General features: G+C 36.1%; 1 protein-coding gene across 6 annotated transcripts in view; it reads right to left on the minus strand.

Annotated features, from left to right (window-relative positions):
• The window catches only part of LOC113231581 (espin), a 217325-nt gene that overhangs the window by 53140 nt on the left and 147362 nt on the right, over positions 1–16823 (minus strand). For all 6 annotated transcript variants that reach the window (XM_026465931.1, XM_026465930.1, XM_026465929.1 and 3 more), the window contains 2 exons: positions 10584–10767; positions 3607–3789 (listed from right to left, as the gene is read on the minus strand). In XM_026465931.1, coding sequence (XP_026321716.1) covers positions 3607–3789; positions 10584–10767 — 367 coding nt within the window. The remainder of the gene's footprint in view (positions 1–3606; positions 3790–10583; positions 10768–16823) is intronic.

A 16823-nucleotide genomic window follows, 5' to 3' on the forward strand; every position in this document is an offset into this window, starting at 1 on the left:
ATTACTCAACTGTTATTTTAATGCCCTCTTATTATGCACCGCTATGTAACAAAAGATACTGCCTAGTTCTTAAAACTCTTAAATTTCCATACACATCCACCGGAGTGTAACTAGTGAAAACGATTACTTTCCAAATTACCCCACAATTATGGCATGAAACCTCATCTACTTACATGTTACTGATTTTAAGGGTCTACTTAAACCGGTCTCTTTCAGACATAACTTGGTACGTCATTTCATTGATATAGTATAAGCATCAGGTAACAATATATAATGGTTGTTTAGACTAGACCAGGAGTTAGAAAGTATTCCGTAATAGCTCTAAAGTCATATAATTATGTACTAATAAGGTTTAATTGTATATTGCTTTGTCTTTTCATTATAGTCATAATTAGTTACTGACAAAGAAACGTTCTTTGTCTGATTTTAATTGCGACTGTAAGTAAAACGACAAGAATACGATAATTCGATTGTTCTTCATCTAAGTTCTATACAATAAACATTGCACACGAGTTGCAATATATTTGCGCATGTAATGTAATTAAGCTGTAAACAAATTGCACCAAAATCAAAATTAGTTTACTGGACATGCAATACAATATAGTCTGTAGAAGAAACGTTTATAAACGTTTGCCTTTGAATAGAAAAGAGAATAGAAAACGTTTATTTGCCAGAATACAGAAATTATACAGATCTTAAATATAATTAGGTACAATGTATTCAACCTGCAAGCAGGTGCATATAATATTTAAATGAATTAAATATTTTTGCCTCCAAAATGAATTGTATTTAAAATTAATATAAATTAGTATTTGTAAATTCTAAATATTCTTTATTTTTTATTTTTATAATATCATGTAACGGAACGAACAAGATATTTTATTACTTTAGAAATAATGTGTCATAAGCCATTTTGTCAATTGTGATTTAAACGTAGGTCCGTGTAGTAATTTAAATTCATTTGGTAAACTATTGAAGATCTTAATACACATATTGAAGCAGTTATTCTTATAAATTAATTTATGGCAACGAAATTGGTATAGAAGATTCATGATTTTAACTCTGGTTTATCTTTGTATCACTTCACCACGTGTTTTAAAATATAGAGGATAAGTGTTCACAAATACACAGATGTCCCTAATATACATGCATGCCAAAGGCAGTATGTTCAACTTTTTGAACAACGGTTTGCAGCTATCATCGAACCACGCACCACAGACCGCTCGAATACACTTCTTCTGAACCTTGAACACTCTTTCTAAACCTAAATTACTTAATGTATGAGAAAAATACGTGTCATAGCGATCAATAGGCAAAAGCACGACTCTCGCGCGAATGTGTTAAATGTTTCTTGGTGTATGTGTCTAATGAGACTAACATGTTTAATAATGGTCAAAGCCCCTTGATAAATTAAAAAAATTAGAGTCGCGAAAATTTTAAATGCATGTTTGTTGAAGTAGCATTTTGATGTATTTGTTTTTTGGATTCTATTAACACAATTCGCGCGAGCTACTTACTATGGCGCCCTAAATATTTGTTAGTGATGGTGACAACGTACTATTACGTCGTTTATTTTCTTTTATTTCATCGAAGACCGTAAGAGAACGGTATTTGACAATACAAAGTCGTAATAGTGACGTAATTTCTCCACAACATAATCAAAATTAGTACTGTTAAAAGTACTTTTAAAATGCGGTTCACAATCTCAAACGTAATCTTAACTCGACCATGGACCTATGACCCAAGAAGACTGCTAATATCCATACTATAGATAGCATTAAATATAACGTAATTCCCTAGTGATGGATTATTTCTTCAGTCAGAGTACAAAAGTAAAAAGACCAAAGATTCTGCGCCAACTTAGACAAATTTCTTCCTGCCAAAACCGCCAAACATCATCGAGGAATAGCTGTTTTGGCGGTATTGGCTATGACCAACAATAATACCAAAAGATGACAACAGATGGCAGATTACAAGCAAAGCAAAGAAATATTAATTGGCAACACCGATATAAAAGTAAAATGACATCTGTAATTCAAATTTCTCAACAATAACAACTTTAACTATAATACTTGAATTTATTATGAAAAGGTATATCATATATGAATCACCATATTTGTTCGAGTATGATACAATATTACAATGTAGTATGCAAAACACGACCTGGTCATGATTGCAACCTAACAATAGTAACTCTGAAAAGGTCAACATCCCGTCTTATGTCTAAATGGCGCTGATCGATAGCCTCGAGGTAGTATAATATTACCTAACTTGCCGTGGATATCAATTAATTCCTGTTTAGATAATTTTTTATTTTTTAAGTTGTAATATTATTCAAATATTACAATGAACTAAATTTATTTTCTGAACTATGCAAATGTACGTCAATCAATAGGTCAATAGATGGCATTAATTATGTGTAAAAATCGTAAAAATTGAAAAACTGCTTATTTTTTTAAACGTTAACACCACAGATTAAAACGCTGTGCTTTTTTTTAAAAAAAAGCGTGCATTTTTAAACGCCTTTCACGTTTTAAGCTTACAAAATCGTTAGAAAAACGTTTAAGCGCATAAACGTATATGTTAAAAAAGCTTGCAATAATGTGTTGATAGCGAAAAGCATGAATAGACCACTAAAGGTTTTAAAATAAGTAAGTTTATTTGTAAAACACGAGTTTTATTTTTATTTATAAAATTATTATTCACAATTATGAATTAATGTGTTTGGTGAACATAGATGGCGGGACTTGAAACTTAAAAAGCAAACTTTTAAAGTGCTATTTATTTAAACATCTCTAATTATGTGTTGTTATTATTATTATTATTATTATTAGATTGGCTTCATTTGCGGCCTATGAGGCCCCTCATCACTGCGACCGTTAAATGATATATTGTTAATTACACTTCGGAGCCAAGATCAACAGCATTAAGGAACTGAAGGACTTTCCTGGCTCCGACAGTTTTTATGTCCTCTAGGCGTGGCCTAGTGCCTACCCAGTATGGAACTTCTTACGCCCATTAGAGGGCAGCACTGGGTGAGGAGATGCACACGAGTTTCATCCGCCTCGTGACAGAATCTACATTCTCTGTTTTCTCTCTGCCCAGTATTTGACTTGTGCTTGTTCAAGCCACTGCCCTGTTAAGGCTCTAGTCAGCATTCTGATGCCATTCCTGTCCAGTAACAAAGCTTCTCTACAGTGTTTGGCATTGAAGGCAGCATACAGGGCTTTTGAATGCTCAAGACCCTGAGTCTACAGGTATACGTCACGGGAGACGTGTGCGCTCTGATCTAATAAATTACCGCTTGTTAATATGAGTAGATGGCGATACTCCTAAACAAAATAAAAGAAGAGCCGATAGTAATCATAAAAATCTGTGAAATAAGCGCCATCTAGTTGCTTTGTTTGTTATCACTAGATATTAAATTCAGTAAATTGTAGCTCGTCAATGTACAACAAATTAGTTACAAAAATAGCTATTTGGTACTAACATCTGGTATACCAATAGATACTAAGTACTCGACAACGCTGTCTTATATCGCGATTGTTTAAAGTTGAAATTGGCATGGTTTCGACTCACTTTAACCTAGCATTGATATCGCCTTACCTCTAAATGGTGATTCTCAGCAGCATCATTAATCGGGCTCTTGCCATGTCTGTCCAGGTGGAGTCTGGCCCCGTGTCGCAAGAGCCAGCGGACAGTAGAGAGGTGGCCCCGGGAAGCCGCGAAGTGTAAAGGAGTGGCCCCATCGCCGTCTCTTGCGTTTGGATCTACGCCTCGTTCTATGATCTAGAATAAATATGGATTATACTTATAGCAACTCTGCAATTAACATAACGTACACACATCAAAAAAAGTTTGCGATCACTTCGAAAAACTGAAATCTTTTTTGTTACTGTAGATTATATTATGATTTTTTCTTCTTTTTAGATTCTTTATTTAAAAATAAATTAGAACATATGTAAAACAATGACCCCGTTCAATTGTTTTTTCATATAAAAAGGCTTTCAGTCCTAGCTTACGCTCATTCAGAAATCTGATTTAGTCAATTATAAGCGATTCAAGATATTTTTCGTGGAAAGTTGTGATTGAAAAAATGCCAAGAGGATTATCAGAGGTTTTACGAGCTAGAATAGTAACTTTGAGGGAAGAAGGATACACCACGAGAGTAATAGCACGCAGACTTGCTATATCCCAATCCTGTGTCGTGGCTACGTTGCAGAGGTATCACGGAATGGGGAATTTAGCTGACCGACCCCGCAGCGGTCGCCCAACTGTTTTGACAGCTGCCCAAAAGCGCTATATTAGATTGCTGGCAGCCCGTGATCCAACAATCAACGCCACTAAAATAAAAGCAGAAGTCAGGGCCGCCTCTGGGCTTGAAGTTAGCACGCAGACCGTTCGCAATTGCTTGCACCAGGCTGGATTACGAGCACGGAGGTCTTGGCGAGCTCCGCTCAATTCCCGGCAACGTCAACGACGAAGATTGCAATGGGCTAGACTTCGGCAAAATGAAGAAGGTGAGGACGAAAACATTTGGCAAAACTGTCTCTTCGTTGACGAATCCCGAATCAGCACTCGTCCAGATAACCGACGTGTCCGTGTCTGGAGAAGACCAGGCGACCGTGAAAGACAAAGAACTGCCACTGGAACAGTTCAGCAAGGCGGAAAATCGGTGTCCTTTTGGGGTGGCATTATGATTGGAGCTAGAACGCCTTTGATCCCGTATCGGGGCTTCATGACAGCAGACATGTACAAAGCAGTTGCTATTGATGATATCGTCAGACCATTCCGAGTAAACCATGGGCACCAATTTGTACTGGTCGATGATAATGCGCCCGCACATCGAGCTCAACGAGTCAATGCTGCTCTTCAAGAATACGATATCACACGATTAAACTGGCCTGCCGGCTCGCCCGACTTAAACCCAATAGAGCACGCGTGGGATGCTTTTAAACGAGCAGTATGGAACCGTGAGCCACGTCCCCAGACAGTTCCAGAGCTCAGGGAAGCCGCTATTGAAGAATGGGATAGGTTACCCCAGGAAATGCTGGATAACTTGATCCTCAGCATGCCCAGGAGGATCTTCGCATGTATTCGAGCCAGGGGAGGAGTTATTTTATATTGAATTCACACCTTTTAATAATAAATTGTTGTTTAAGTTTAATTAAACAGTCTTTTTCTTTCTATGAAATTTCTATCACTATTACATTATGATTAATGGCTCAATTTTTTAAAATAAATAATAAAAAATAGTTTTATATTTTAATTTCAAACAGGGTATTCCTATTTAAAGAAAGCATACAACATAGATTTTTTCTTGATAAAGTTAAATTTAAAGAATTATAGGAGCTTATGCTATTGATCGCAAACTTTTTTTGATGTGTGTATGTACAGAAGGAGTTACCGAGAAGAATAATGGTTACTTATAAATTGAGAGATTAAGGATTTGAATCCCTGAGACGCCTTTTTAGTAGCAGTAAAACTCCTTGTGAAAGAGTCCGTCCAGGGAAGTACTGACCGCATAGACGGTGGCGCCATATTTTTTCCCGCGTCAGTGCGTTTGTTATATCTGTGTCTGGTTGAAAAAAAAAAATACCGCTGAAAGTTCACAATTTTGGTTCGTCATTTTATTGTAGAGCGAAATTTTTTTCTCACAATCGAAGTGAAAAATAAAGTTTTCACCTCGAAACTAAAATCCAATATAAACCCTCGGAGTAACCTCGGGTATATATCGCCCCTTTGCCAGAACAACGTGTTATCTCTAAAACATCTACATATATAAATAACACGTTCTGGCAAACGGGAGATATTGGCTCGTTTTAGTCCCTCGATAAAAAATATACTATCTCATGTTTGATCATGTGGCTTATATCAACAACGGTACGAATTAACTACTTGGTAGGTACTTGGTATAACGAGCTGGTGTCCGCAACTCGACGTCCAGGCGCCTAGTTTTGCGTGTTACGAATTAAGTTAAACGATAACTGTAAGAAATTACACAGCAAGCAATATAAACGCTGCGATTTCTAAGTTTCTTCTAAGTTATTGGCTTCACTTAGCCAAGTCACGTACGAATGAAAGTTTGCTCTCGACAGGATATAATGTTAATGCCGTAATAATGCAAGTTGTTTTACACGCGCACATGTTTATATAAATATATACAATATCCATACCCAAGTATTCTTACGTAGTAATTGAGGTAAAGAAAGCATAATTATATTGCACTCTCAATAATAAAACGACGAAATTCAAAATGTTAACTCTTTGGAAAACTGACAAAAAAATATAAAAATCGAATTTCGGCATACTTAGTACCAGTTTTTCGATAATATACTTGTGATCTTTTTCTTATCCACCAAGGTAAACTAATTCTGAAGCTAAATGCATCTTAACCTTCACCTTTCAACCGTCGATAAACACAAATTCATTAATCAGAACCATTGACTTACAATTATATGGACGTCGGGTCCGCGCTAAAAAGTGTCCGAACTTATAGGGCGTTAAAATCGTATACAGAGCGTCATTCACGCTTTAGTCTTCGTTTGTTCGACTGACAGCGAAGCAAGCAAAATTAGACAGTACTGCGATGACATTACAATTTAAATTCAACGTTTTAGCTTTTTCATATTCCTTTACATGTCACTACGTTTAAATAGGTTGACTTGGGACATTTTTTTCGTGGTTTTTGTATTAGACCCGTCGTCCATTTATTTGTAAGTCAATGATCAGAACATATTATAAAATTCAAAAAGTATGTATTAGTAGGTATGTTTAGTTCAACGCGGTTGTAACAGTACGTTTTAATTGCTTGATCATGGAATTTTCAAAAGTTGCTCCACCTGGTCCAACGACAATACGTATTTTGAAAACTAAGTTAAATAAAACTACTATCGTTTTTTATACCCAATACAATAGATGACATTTCTGAAATTAAGTTTAAATTTGAAAAAGCGAGAGTTTCGTTTAGTGACGGTATTGTTTTCAACGTGCGAACACGTACTTATGTTTTTTAAATCAATTTTTGCAGTTTTCTAAATGTTACTTTTTGCTACTACGTCACTTTATTATTAAAGATGCTATTTGTACAACAAACCGGTTAAATAGTAGAGACAGGGTTAAAAATTTGAAATTTATCATGAGTTTTCCAGTGATAAAACCTGCACGTTGGACAAGGTACACAACCGTCCAAAAACGTCTGAAGTCTCTAACCCCCATTGGGCTGAGTATGGCCTAAACCCTGGCATGAAAGGAGATCCATTTCCAGCAGTGGGACGTATAAATGGGTTGATGATGATGACGATGATGACAAAACATCGGTAAGTTGAGCCTAAGAATTCCCGATACAATGAATACAAGAGTAACTAAATTTCAAAAAATCTAAACTTAAGATTCTTTACCGTGTAAGTAAATGGTAGTGTGGATCCGTAAAGCTACTTAATTTATTTATCTAACCTAGTTTAAGACTATCTAAATATATATAGTACAGTATCTTGGCTTCGTTCGACGAAGGAACGACTACAATATGGAGTTAGTGTAATGCCCATCAAAAAGGTAAACTTCTTTTAAGGAATGTGCCCAGAGCGTAACCTCAGATCCGTCACAACACAACAACTCTAGGTCCACGGAACTTCCACTGGCGCAGGATGAATTGTTATGAACAAGATACCTTTTTATTGGATCTCTCATCAAAATATTCTTTCCACAGCTGGTGGCAATAAGTTTTAACTTTATACAAACAATCTGTGTAATAGGGCAAATAATAATATAATAATATCATTTATTTTCTCCCAACAATTACAAAATTATTGCAAAACGGCCCTATCGCCAGTAAGTAACTAAATTAATTGTAGATCAAGAACAGAAAAACAACAAGTTGGTAAAACTCGTTTCCTAAATTTGGTCTTACAAGGACCGAATATCTGAATATCTCAACTAGACTCATACTGCCCTTGCCATAACTAACGCATTTGAATTTCGGTAACTTTCGACATTTTGACACATAAGAGCGGTTACACATGGCGATGCAAACGAGATGCATACGCGATGCAGTAACGATGCAGTAGCGATGCAGTCGCTAATCGTCTACCTTTACACACGCGCGTGCGATTTTAAGCAGCGATACAAACGCTATGTAAGCGCGCAACTGCATCGATACAAACGCGCGATTATATGGATGCAGTCGCGCGTTTGCATCGATGCAATCGTCTATAAATCGCAAGCGTAGCGATGCAATCGCTCGTTTCACGAACGCGCGTTTGCAACCACTCTAAAGTTTTATTGTCACCTAACAATGTCAATTACGCTCATTGACTTACAAATAAATGGACGACGGGTCTAATACAAAAACCACGAAAAAAATGTCCCAAGTCAACCTATTTAAACGTAGTGACATGTAAAGGAATATGAAAAAGCTAAAACGTTGAATTTAAATTGTAATGTCATCGCAGTACTGTCTAATTTCGCTTGCTTCGCTGACAGTCGAACAAACGAAGACTAAAGCGTGAATGACGCTCTGTATACGATTTTAACGCCCTATAAGTTCGGACACTTTTTAGCGCGGACCCGACGTCCATATAATTGTAAGTCAATGATTACGCTGATTTGATTTATCAATACTGAAAACTGAAACTAAATAATACATAAAAAAAACTGATTAGAGAGGGGGTCGTATGCTAAAATTGTCGATTACGTCTATATGTCGATTACCGCGGGGTCATCAAATTCTTCAAAGCATTAATTGCAGTTACGTTCGTTCGCAATACAAACAACGCTTACGAGATATCATGGCATAAAACATCCATAAACACAAGAAAGTGTCATATAGAGACGTGAGTTGCGAAACAAAGTGTTATGTGCATCATAATGATACATTTCTACTGTCGTATTTCATATCAAACGATTATTTATGTGGCTTTATTTACATAAACGTTCCACGCAATGCGCCAAGCCGATTATTCACCAGAACTGAGACGAAATCGATACTAGCAGAGCAACAGGGTATACCTTACCTATTTCTGGGGCCAAGCAGTAATGTGAGCATTATACTGTTTTTCGGTTTTGAAGGGTAAGTTCGATTCGTATCAGGGGGCCTACTCTCGATCTCCGTCCGACATCCGTCCGAAACAATTACAGTCACGACAAAATTAAAAGACAAATATCAAGTATGAAGCTTCATTCGCATCGCGCGTCTTTTCATTTGGTCAAGTATTGCTTATTTGGCAGTAATTGTCTCGGACGGATGTCGGACGGAGATCGAGAGTAGACCCTTAGTTCCGAATTCTAAAAATGCCGGTCCAAAATATCACAGGGATCATTTTATCTCAAGGTGTACAAATGATATTTGTACTTTCTCGGATTCGAATGGGACTTAGCTGCACAAGGGACATCAGAAGTGGCTCTGAGTTTTCTAGATTTTATAGTCTCGGATTCGGAACGAATAAGAATTGTATGCAGTGCACAAACGCGCTAAGGGAGCTGGTGAAATTACAGGCACACAAGACTTGTCAACTTATGTCTTAGGGTGACGGGCGCAGAGGAAGCGCCCCTCAGATCTTTGCAATTTAAATAATAAAGAATTTGCGAAGCTTTCCTAACACAAGCACCAATTGCTTAATGGAAGAACCGTATCTATTTTATAGCACCAAATTGAGTAACAAATTCATTATTTAGCCATTTAAAGGGGGAACGCTGCTAGCATCTTGGGCAACTTGCCGCGGGGACCCAATTTTAATTCATTAATATTTTAATTTTTTTCTAGAATAGCTTTAAGGAAAAGTAACATTTGATAGCATATCCATTTCATCCTAACGATCGCACCTCTCTTAGCGCCATGGAAATTAAACAAACCTTTTCACATAAAAAGCCACATTATCTATAGACGTGTCGCGCACAGTATGGTTATGTAAAACTGGAGAAAACTTAATTGCAGATCAACAACCTCCATCGATCGTTAATCCAAGGAAGGAAACGATCTGTGCGCACGCGCATTCATGCATTACTCACCCGAGTTCGGAAGATTGTTATATCTTTGTTAAGACTAGAAAATATTCTCCCAGAGTCGCTATATCTATTGAAATATTTGTAATAAAGAACTGAATAAGTTGAACATTAATATTTCATTGTTACGTACGTCTATTATGACCGTGTTCACTAATTTAAATCGTACTTTTGTAACGATATTTCTTCCACCAATAACCCGAACATCCAGCGCCCACTAAATCGGGCCACCAAAATCATCAAAATACAGTGTGAAAAGTTAATTCAATCTCATTATTTGTGAGCACAAAGATCGGCAACAAGAACATAAAGAAATTCGTGAGGTCTGCTAATTCATTAAGTAGTTGGGAGAGCGGTTAGCCCCGGTCAGGCAAACAGGTACTGGTTCGAATCCAGCCAGATTGAAAAAATAAATATGTTTCTTCGATCTTTTTGTGTCAATAATAACACCAAACTAGTATTTACAGAAAAAAATATTAATAGCATGGTAATAAAAACGTGATATTCAATAAAGTTTATATTATATTATATATAGCTCGTATATATTTACATAACTCTTTATGTTCTATAGCAATTGTACTCACCATCCACTTAACGCAGTCTAAACACCCAGTCTGGGCAGCTGCGTGAATAGGCAGCATGCCGTCTCTGGCCCTCGCATCCAGGCGACCTCCGGCCTCCAGCACGAGGTACTTGAGGACAGCTAGGTGTCCTTCCTGTGCAGCCAGATACACTGGGGTTACGTCGTTGTCCATCGCTGTGTTTGCACTGTGAAGAAGAATTTAATGATTTGATTAAATCGTAATTACAATTACAAGAATGTGACACATTTTTCAAAAATCTTTGTGGCCCAACAGTTAACATTATGGGTGCTAGAAAGCTTTTATTCCCTGTAGCACCAATTTGAAAAAGGAACCTTTCTAAACTAAAAAAAAATTAAATATTAGACAACATCCATACGTAGCTCTGATCCCAAAGTAAGCAGCTAAAGTACTTGTGTTATGATAATCGAAAACAACGACCGTAACATGAACACCCAATATAGAAGAGACAATATAGAAAAATTAATTTTCTACACTGACCCGGCCGGGGATCGAACCCGAACCTCAGAGATGGTGACACTGTGAAAACCGGTGTGCAAGCTACTCGACCACAGAGGCCGTAAAAATTCATTCTAATTTTAATTTTGTGATTAGTGCCTTCTTGAATTTCGTTGATCTGGTGTATTCATAACGTGTGAACTTTCCTAGACCTGCGCCCCAATTCTGCTAATTTTCTGGAAACCACTGGTCATTGTCATTTCTATCAGACTTCACTGAAATGTCTGTTATTCTATTAAAAGCTAGTTGCAGTCTCAATAGAGTGTCAGTGAAATGGCAGTGATGGCATTCATTCTTTAAATCACTAACTAGAAATTATATTATAATTGTTATAAAAATATTATAATTTCAATTATTTATGAGTATTTTAAAAAAACACCTTATCGTGGCGCTGATTTTCAGCAAGGCCGTGGCGAGTGATCCTCTAATAGCAATTAAAAAAAAATCAACAAAAATAAATGAACAGGAAATCCGACATAATAGAAAATGTACATGTTACTAACTATATAGACACGTTAAATACTTATACTATGTAAATGATAATGTCATTTAGATAGAATAAGTATTTAACGGGCTTGCTGAAAATCAGCGCCACGACACGGTTTTTTTTTAAAAAAAAGATAATCCGGTTGTGGCTAAAGCTGAGTAAGTCCTGTTTGTACCAATCGCGACGTGCATGACGGTATATTACTGCTTAATCATATAAATTGTTGTAATATTCTACTTTTTTTTTTTTTATTATTTTTGTCCTGTTTTTTTTTGTTTAAACACATGCGTGTCTGTGTTTGTACAATAAACAATTTTCTTATTTTTTCTTTCTTTCAATTACAATTCATATCTTAAGTTTTATCTCGCTTCATGAATAATTTAGCCATCATCGACGCGCCATCGACTTGCCATTGAAGAGCAGAATATCAAATTTTGCAATTTTTTTTTTGCAGTTAAATAACAAACTACTACTGCAAAACACCAAACGTACACAATCCTGTCATTGAAACTGAGATGATTTAGCATTAGCTAACTATATACAGGTTAGGTAAAAACAAGGATTTGTAAATTATATGAATAAAATTGGGTCCCTGCGGCAAGGTGCCCAAGATGCTGGCAGCGCTCCCCCTTTGTATTGCTATGCTAATGCGTTAGGCAATAGCCCCAAATTTTACTTTTTGGGAAACATAGAGTATTCCATTCCTCTGCCGTACTCATCAGAAAGGAGGAAGCAAAGTGCTTGTTACGAATGGGTGGTATATCACTGACATACGAATGGAGTGTTCCGGGCCTTCTAGTCGACCGAAGGAGGAACGGTGATGATGGAACTAAATTCAAAAGTGCCTGCACACATTCCCCGAAATGTATCCGATAGAAAACCGCCAAGCAGGCTACTTGCGATGGTCGACATTTTGTAGATCCGACTCCACAAGAGAGTTGTTTTTGGTATTTTAATTTACACGATTATTTTGATATCAAAGCAAAGTAGAAGAGCTGTGCTTCATCAACCAATAATATTTCGTAATCTTGACTAATTAGCGTGGATAACATCCCAACCAGAACCAATTTAGTTCGTTTCGCAAATTAGTCTTAACAAAAATTAAATCAAGTGTGTCCAAGATTATGCATCGGAAAACTAAGATCCGTATCTATAAAACTATCAAACGACCGATCTTAATGCATAATTGCGAGGCTTGGACGTTAACTCTGAGGGAAGAAATCAAGCTTCTTGTCGCCGAAAGAAAAATCTTCCGTAAGATTTTGGGACCAACGCAAGATGGTAGCTGGAGTATCTGAACGAACCAAGAGCTGGAGGACATCATATGTCATAGATAATGTCATTGGAGAAATCAAGCCCGCGAGACTCAGTTCACTCAGACACCTTGAAAGGATACCAGCTCTTATGGCGGTGGTCGGCCCAGATGGTGAAAAGATCTCTTCGCCCTGTACGTAGAAAAAGAAGGACATCACAAGATACCACTGGCGTCAACTCATATAAGAGGCCCAAATCCACTTCGGGTTGCTGAGCCAGTGGGGTAAATAAATAAAAATCAAACCCTCTTCATCTAGCGCCCATAGTTCACTAAACTGTAGGAATGAAATATAGCTTTTTCTGAATATCGTATCAATATTCGAAATCGGATTTCAAAACTATATATTTTCTGAAACTATATATTCATGGATACAGCCCGCGTACGCGCTGCGTTGATACATTACCGTTACCATGGACCAATAACCCATGTCCATGCCGTTACTCATATGCGGAATCAGATTTAGAAACTATATATTATTGGATATAGTTCTACAAGAGTAATGTGGGTCAATGTTAGTAAACAGTTTCGAAGACGCACAAAAAAACGGTTTTGCGTTGATATCCACTGAGTAAATATATAGTGAAAATCTGATACGAAGCAATATCGGTATATAGTTGGGAAAGTATATGATTTCGTGTTGGTATCCACTCGGTAATCGCTCGGCTTGATTCGGCATCGCTATAAAATACGCGATGCGGAGTAATATCGATATATAGTTTCTAAGATATACGATACAATATATAGTTTCAATAACTATAGGTATAAGATTTGTAACGCCCATTCCTACTACACTGCCGAGATCGCACATTAATTTCTACACTATAATAACAACATAATCAAACCAGAACACGAAACAACAAATCCTATAAATAAAAACCACGAATTCACACGTAAACAAAAAACCTTTCGGAAAAGATATTAATAAACAACTTCATAAAACGAAATTACATATTTAAAAGAAAAGGCCCAAAGAAACAGAAATTGGTACACAGATAATAGAGTTACACCTCTGTGTTACATAAAATTATGTAATACGTAGGTAGAAGGTGTTAATGAAACATCGGCACTTTTGTAAGGGTTACCAAACATGATATAATAGATAGTCATCGTTCGTGGGATTTGTCCAGCAGACAATGGTACAAAGTGTTCATAATAGAGAATTAACAATATACCAACTTATAAAATATATGCACAATTGTGAATAAAAGAAATGGCCGATGTTCTTCCGGGCGTCTTACGGCTATGAGACACAGGAAAAGTACTCTACATATTGTAGACAGAATATTTAATAATAAGAATTAGGTTCATGGAGAGATTACTTTATATTCAAAAGTAAGAGATAGTGCATATGAGACTTTTAAAAAATTGTTTGTTTCATGTGGGAATGACATCATCCAAATACAGTTTTTGTGATACTCATAGAAAGGGTCAACTACAGGATTAAATAACAAAATATCTTAAATTAAAAGAACACCGTTCATTTACAATTTGTTAAAAAAGGAAATGATAAAGAAGGAATGCCCTTATATATAAACAACTTTTAATCCAGTAAGCGGAGATATGACTACAACAAACTCACAATACACAATACAAATACGACGCGGCCATATATAAACCTATAGACCATCAGCTGTCTTACAGAGGTGGATGCAGTGAGATGCCACTTGATTACGATTCATAAATCAATGCTATTGATCAAAAATATCACCCGATTTATATCAATTTTGTTAATAATTTGCTTGAGTATTTTAGAATACTAGTAATGCCATCTGTTGGTAATGGTCGGTACTAAATGCGCTGGTACCTAGCTGCTGGCGTTACAGTACATAATACATATTTTTGACTTTATAGTGCGTGGAAATAAGCGTGGAAATAAAAAATATATCTCTCCTGAACCACTATACAATGGAAGACGTCATGAAAACATTTTGTCGCAAAATACAACAGCACTAATTACGCAATCATAGTACAGGGACTTCACTAATTCGATGTTATCATCAAATTGGACTCCGCACAACCCAGACTTGAATTAATTTTAAAAAATATTTTCCAAAATTGGTCCGGAAATCTATCACCCACAGTGCTAGCCGCCTTTACCTATTTGTCATATCACAAACATCCTAATGTGGAATTGACTTCGTTCTGATGTTATTCATTACCCAGCCTCGAGTATATAATCAGAAATAGAGACGAAATGTCATTTAATTTGTTTGAAAACTATTCTGCCAAATCATTACGGTGACAACTACGCTCCGATTGGCCAACACGAATAAGAAACAATTGACGGGTGTCGTCAATTGCATCACTTCAAATCGACCAGTTTATCTTGAGCTTTGCTATAATGGACGAAAATTTAAAAATTACATATTTAATATTTAATTACCGATGAAATGTGATTCCGCTTGTTTCGCAATTAGATGATTTGCTGCTTTTCCCACACCACCGAATGGAACAACCCCCAATAGTTAGAGATATTATCTTTATTACAATAAATTCAGAATATTTTTGGAATATACGGAGACGTATGTACACACAGGTCAGTTGTTGGCGCTGCACTTTTTCAGCTTTCTAATTTGTGATTACAGTGCAAACGGGAGTTGATTATTTAAAAGTGATACAAGGCCCATTTGCTTGACGAATTGCTCATTGATGGCCCTTATTTCGTCTCCGTTTCTGATTATATACTCGATGTTACCTAGCTACACACGCTATAATAAATATTACAACAATCCAAAGTCAATGTAATTGTAGTATGCAACTTAAAATCTAGTTATTCTCACTGCTTATGTTAGTCTGTGTCCATTATCTCTCGTGAAACTTTGTGAGGAAGACAATAGCCGAGATTTGAACACTTTACGAATGTTCAGTAATTAAATAATGATTTTAAAATTTTGAATCTAGTGCACCTCGTAATTTTAAACGACAAAATAGTTTCAATAATTCATTTATCATCAGTAACAGATTCAGTTTACGAAACCCAGTGGCGGGACGAATAAAGTCGAGCGCCTGGTGGTAAGGATTACCTGTACCCACAACAGTTGCAAAGCAACTCAGAGGTTTAAGTTGCAAAGATCTGAGGGGCACTGCCACTGCGCTCGTCTCCCTGAGACATTTGACAAGTCCTATGCGCCTCTAATTTCACCACCACTCTTACCATTAATAACGTAATTTATTTACATTAATATTATTATCACTATTATTATATATTATTGTATAAAACGAAAATAAAAAAAAACAAATGGTTATTTAATAGTTTCCTTTTTCAACTTAACTTTGTAGTGAAATATAACATATAAAATATAAGATTTACAATCACTTTCATTTACCAAATTGTACTTAAGTACCTTCAATACAAAAAACAAAATAAACTACGTTGTTTCACGTAGAAAAGGAGTCAATAAACTTTCAACAGTACCAAATCCTAAGTAGGACGTAGAAAACTACGTGGTATACCCACGTAAACATAGACTTGTTTGTTTCGTATCAAAAATTCGTGATCGATTTCGCTAATACGGCTTTCCAAAAAATCTATAAAACACGTTCCGAAGAATAGAATTTCTAATGTAACTTATTTACATATTTCAAATTATACATCCAAAAGAAACATCTGACCTACAAAGCCTCGTCAGTTGTAATCGAATGTAAAAGAATAATATTATCCATTCTTAATTTGCATTTACATGTAAAATTTACATTATTATCCAATTTTGGCGATAAGAGTCATATATTGACAAGAATATTTTAAAATATTTAGCAATAATTTTTTTTTAAATTTCGCCTCTATTATTTAAAAACCTAAATTTACAAAAATAAAATTATGAGCTATTATAGCCCCTTGGGCTAACAGTTTCTTCTAAATTTAACGGCCGACGTTTGGAATCCCTATGATTATTGACCTGCTTCCAGCAGTGAGACATGTAAT

Source organism: Hyposmocoma kahamanoa, unplaced genomic scaffold (assembly GCF_003589595.1).
Source record: "Hyposmocoma kahamanoa isolate Upper Pololo Valley unplaced genomic scaffold, ASM358959v1 65, whole genome shotgun sequence".
Lineage (NCBI taxonomy): Eukaryota > Metazoa > Arthropoda > Insecta > Lepidoptera > Cosmopterigidae > Hyposmocoma > Hyposmocoma kahamanoa.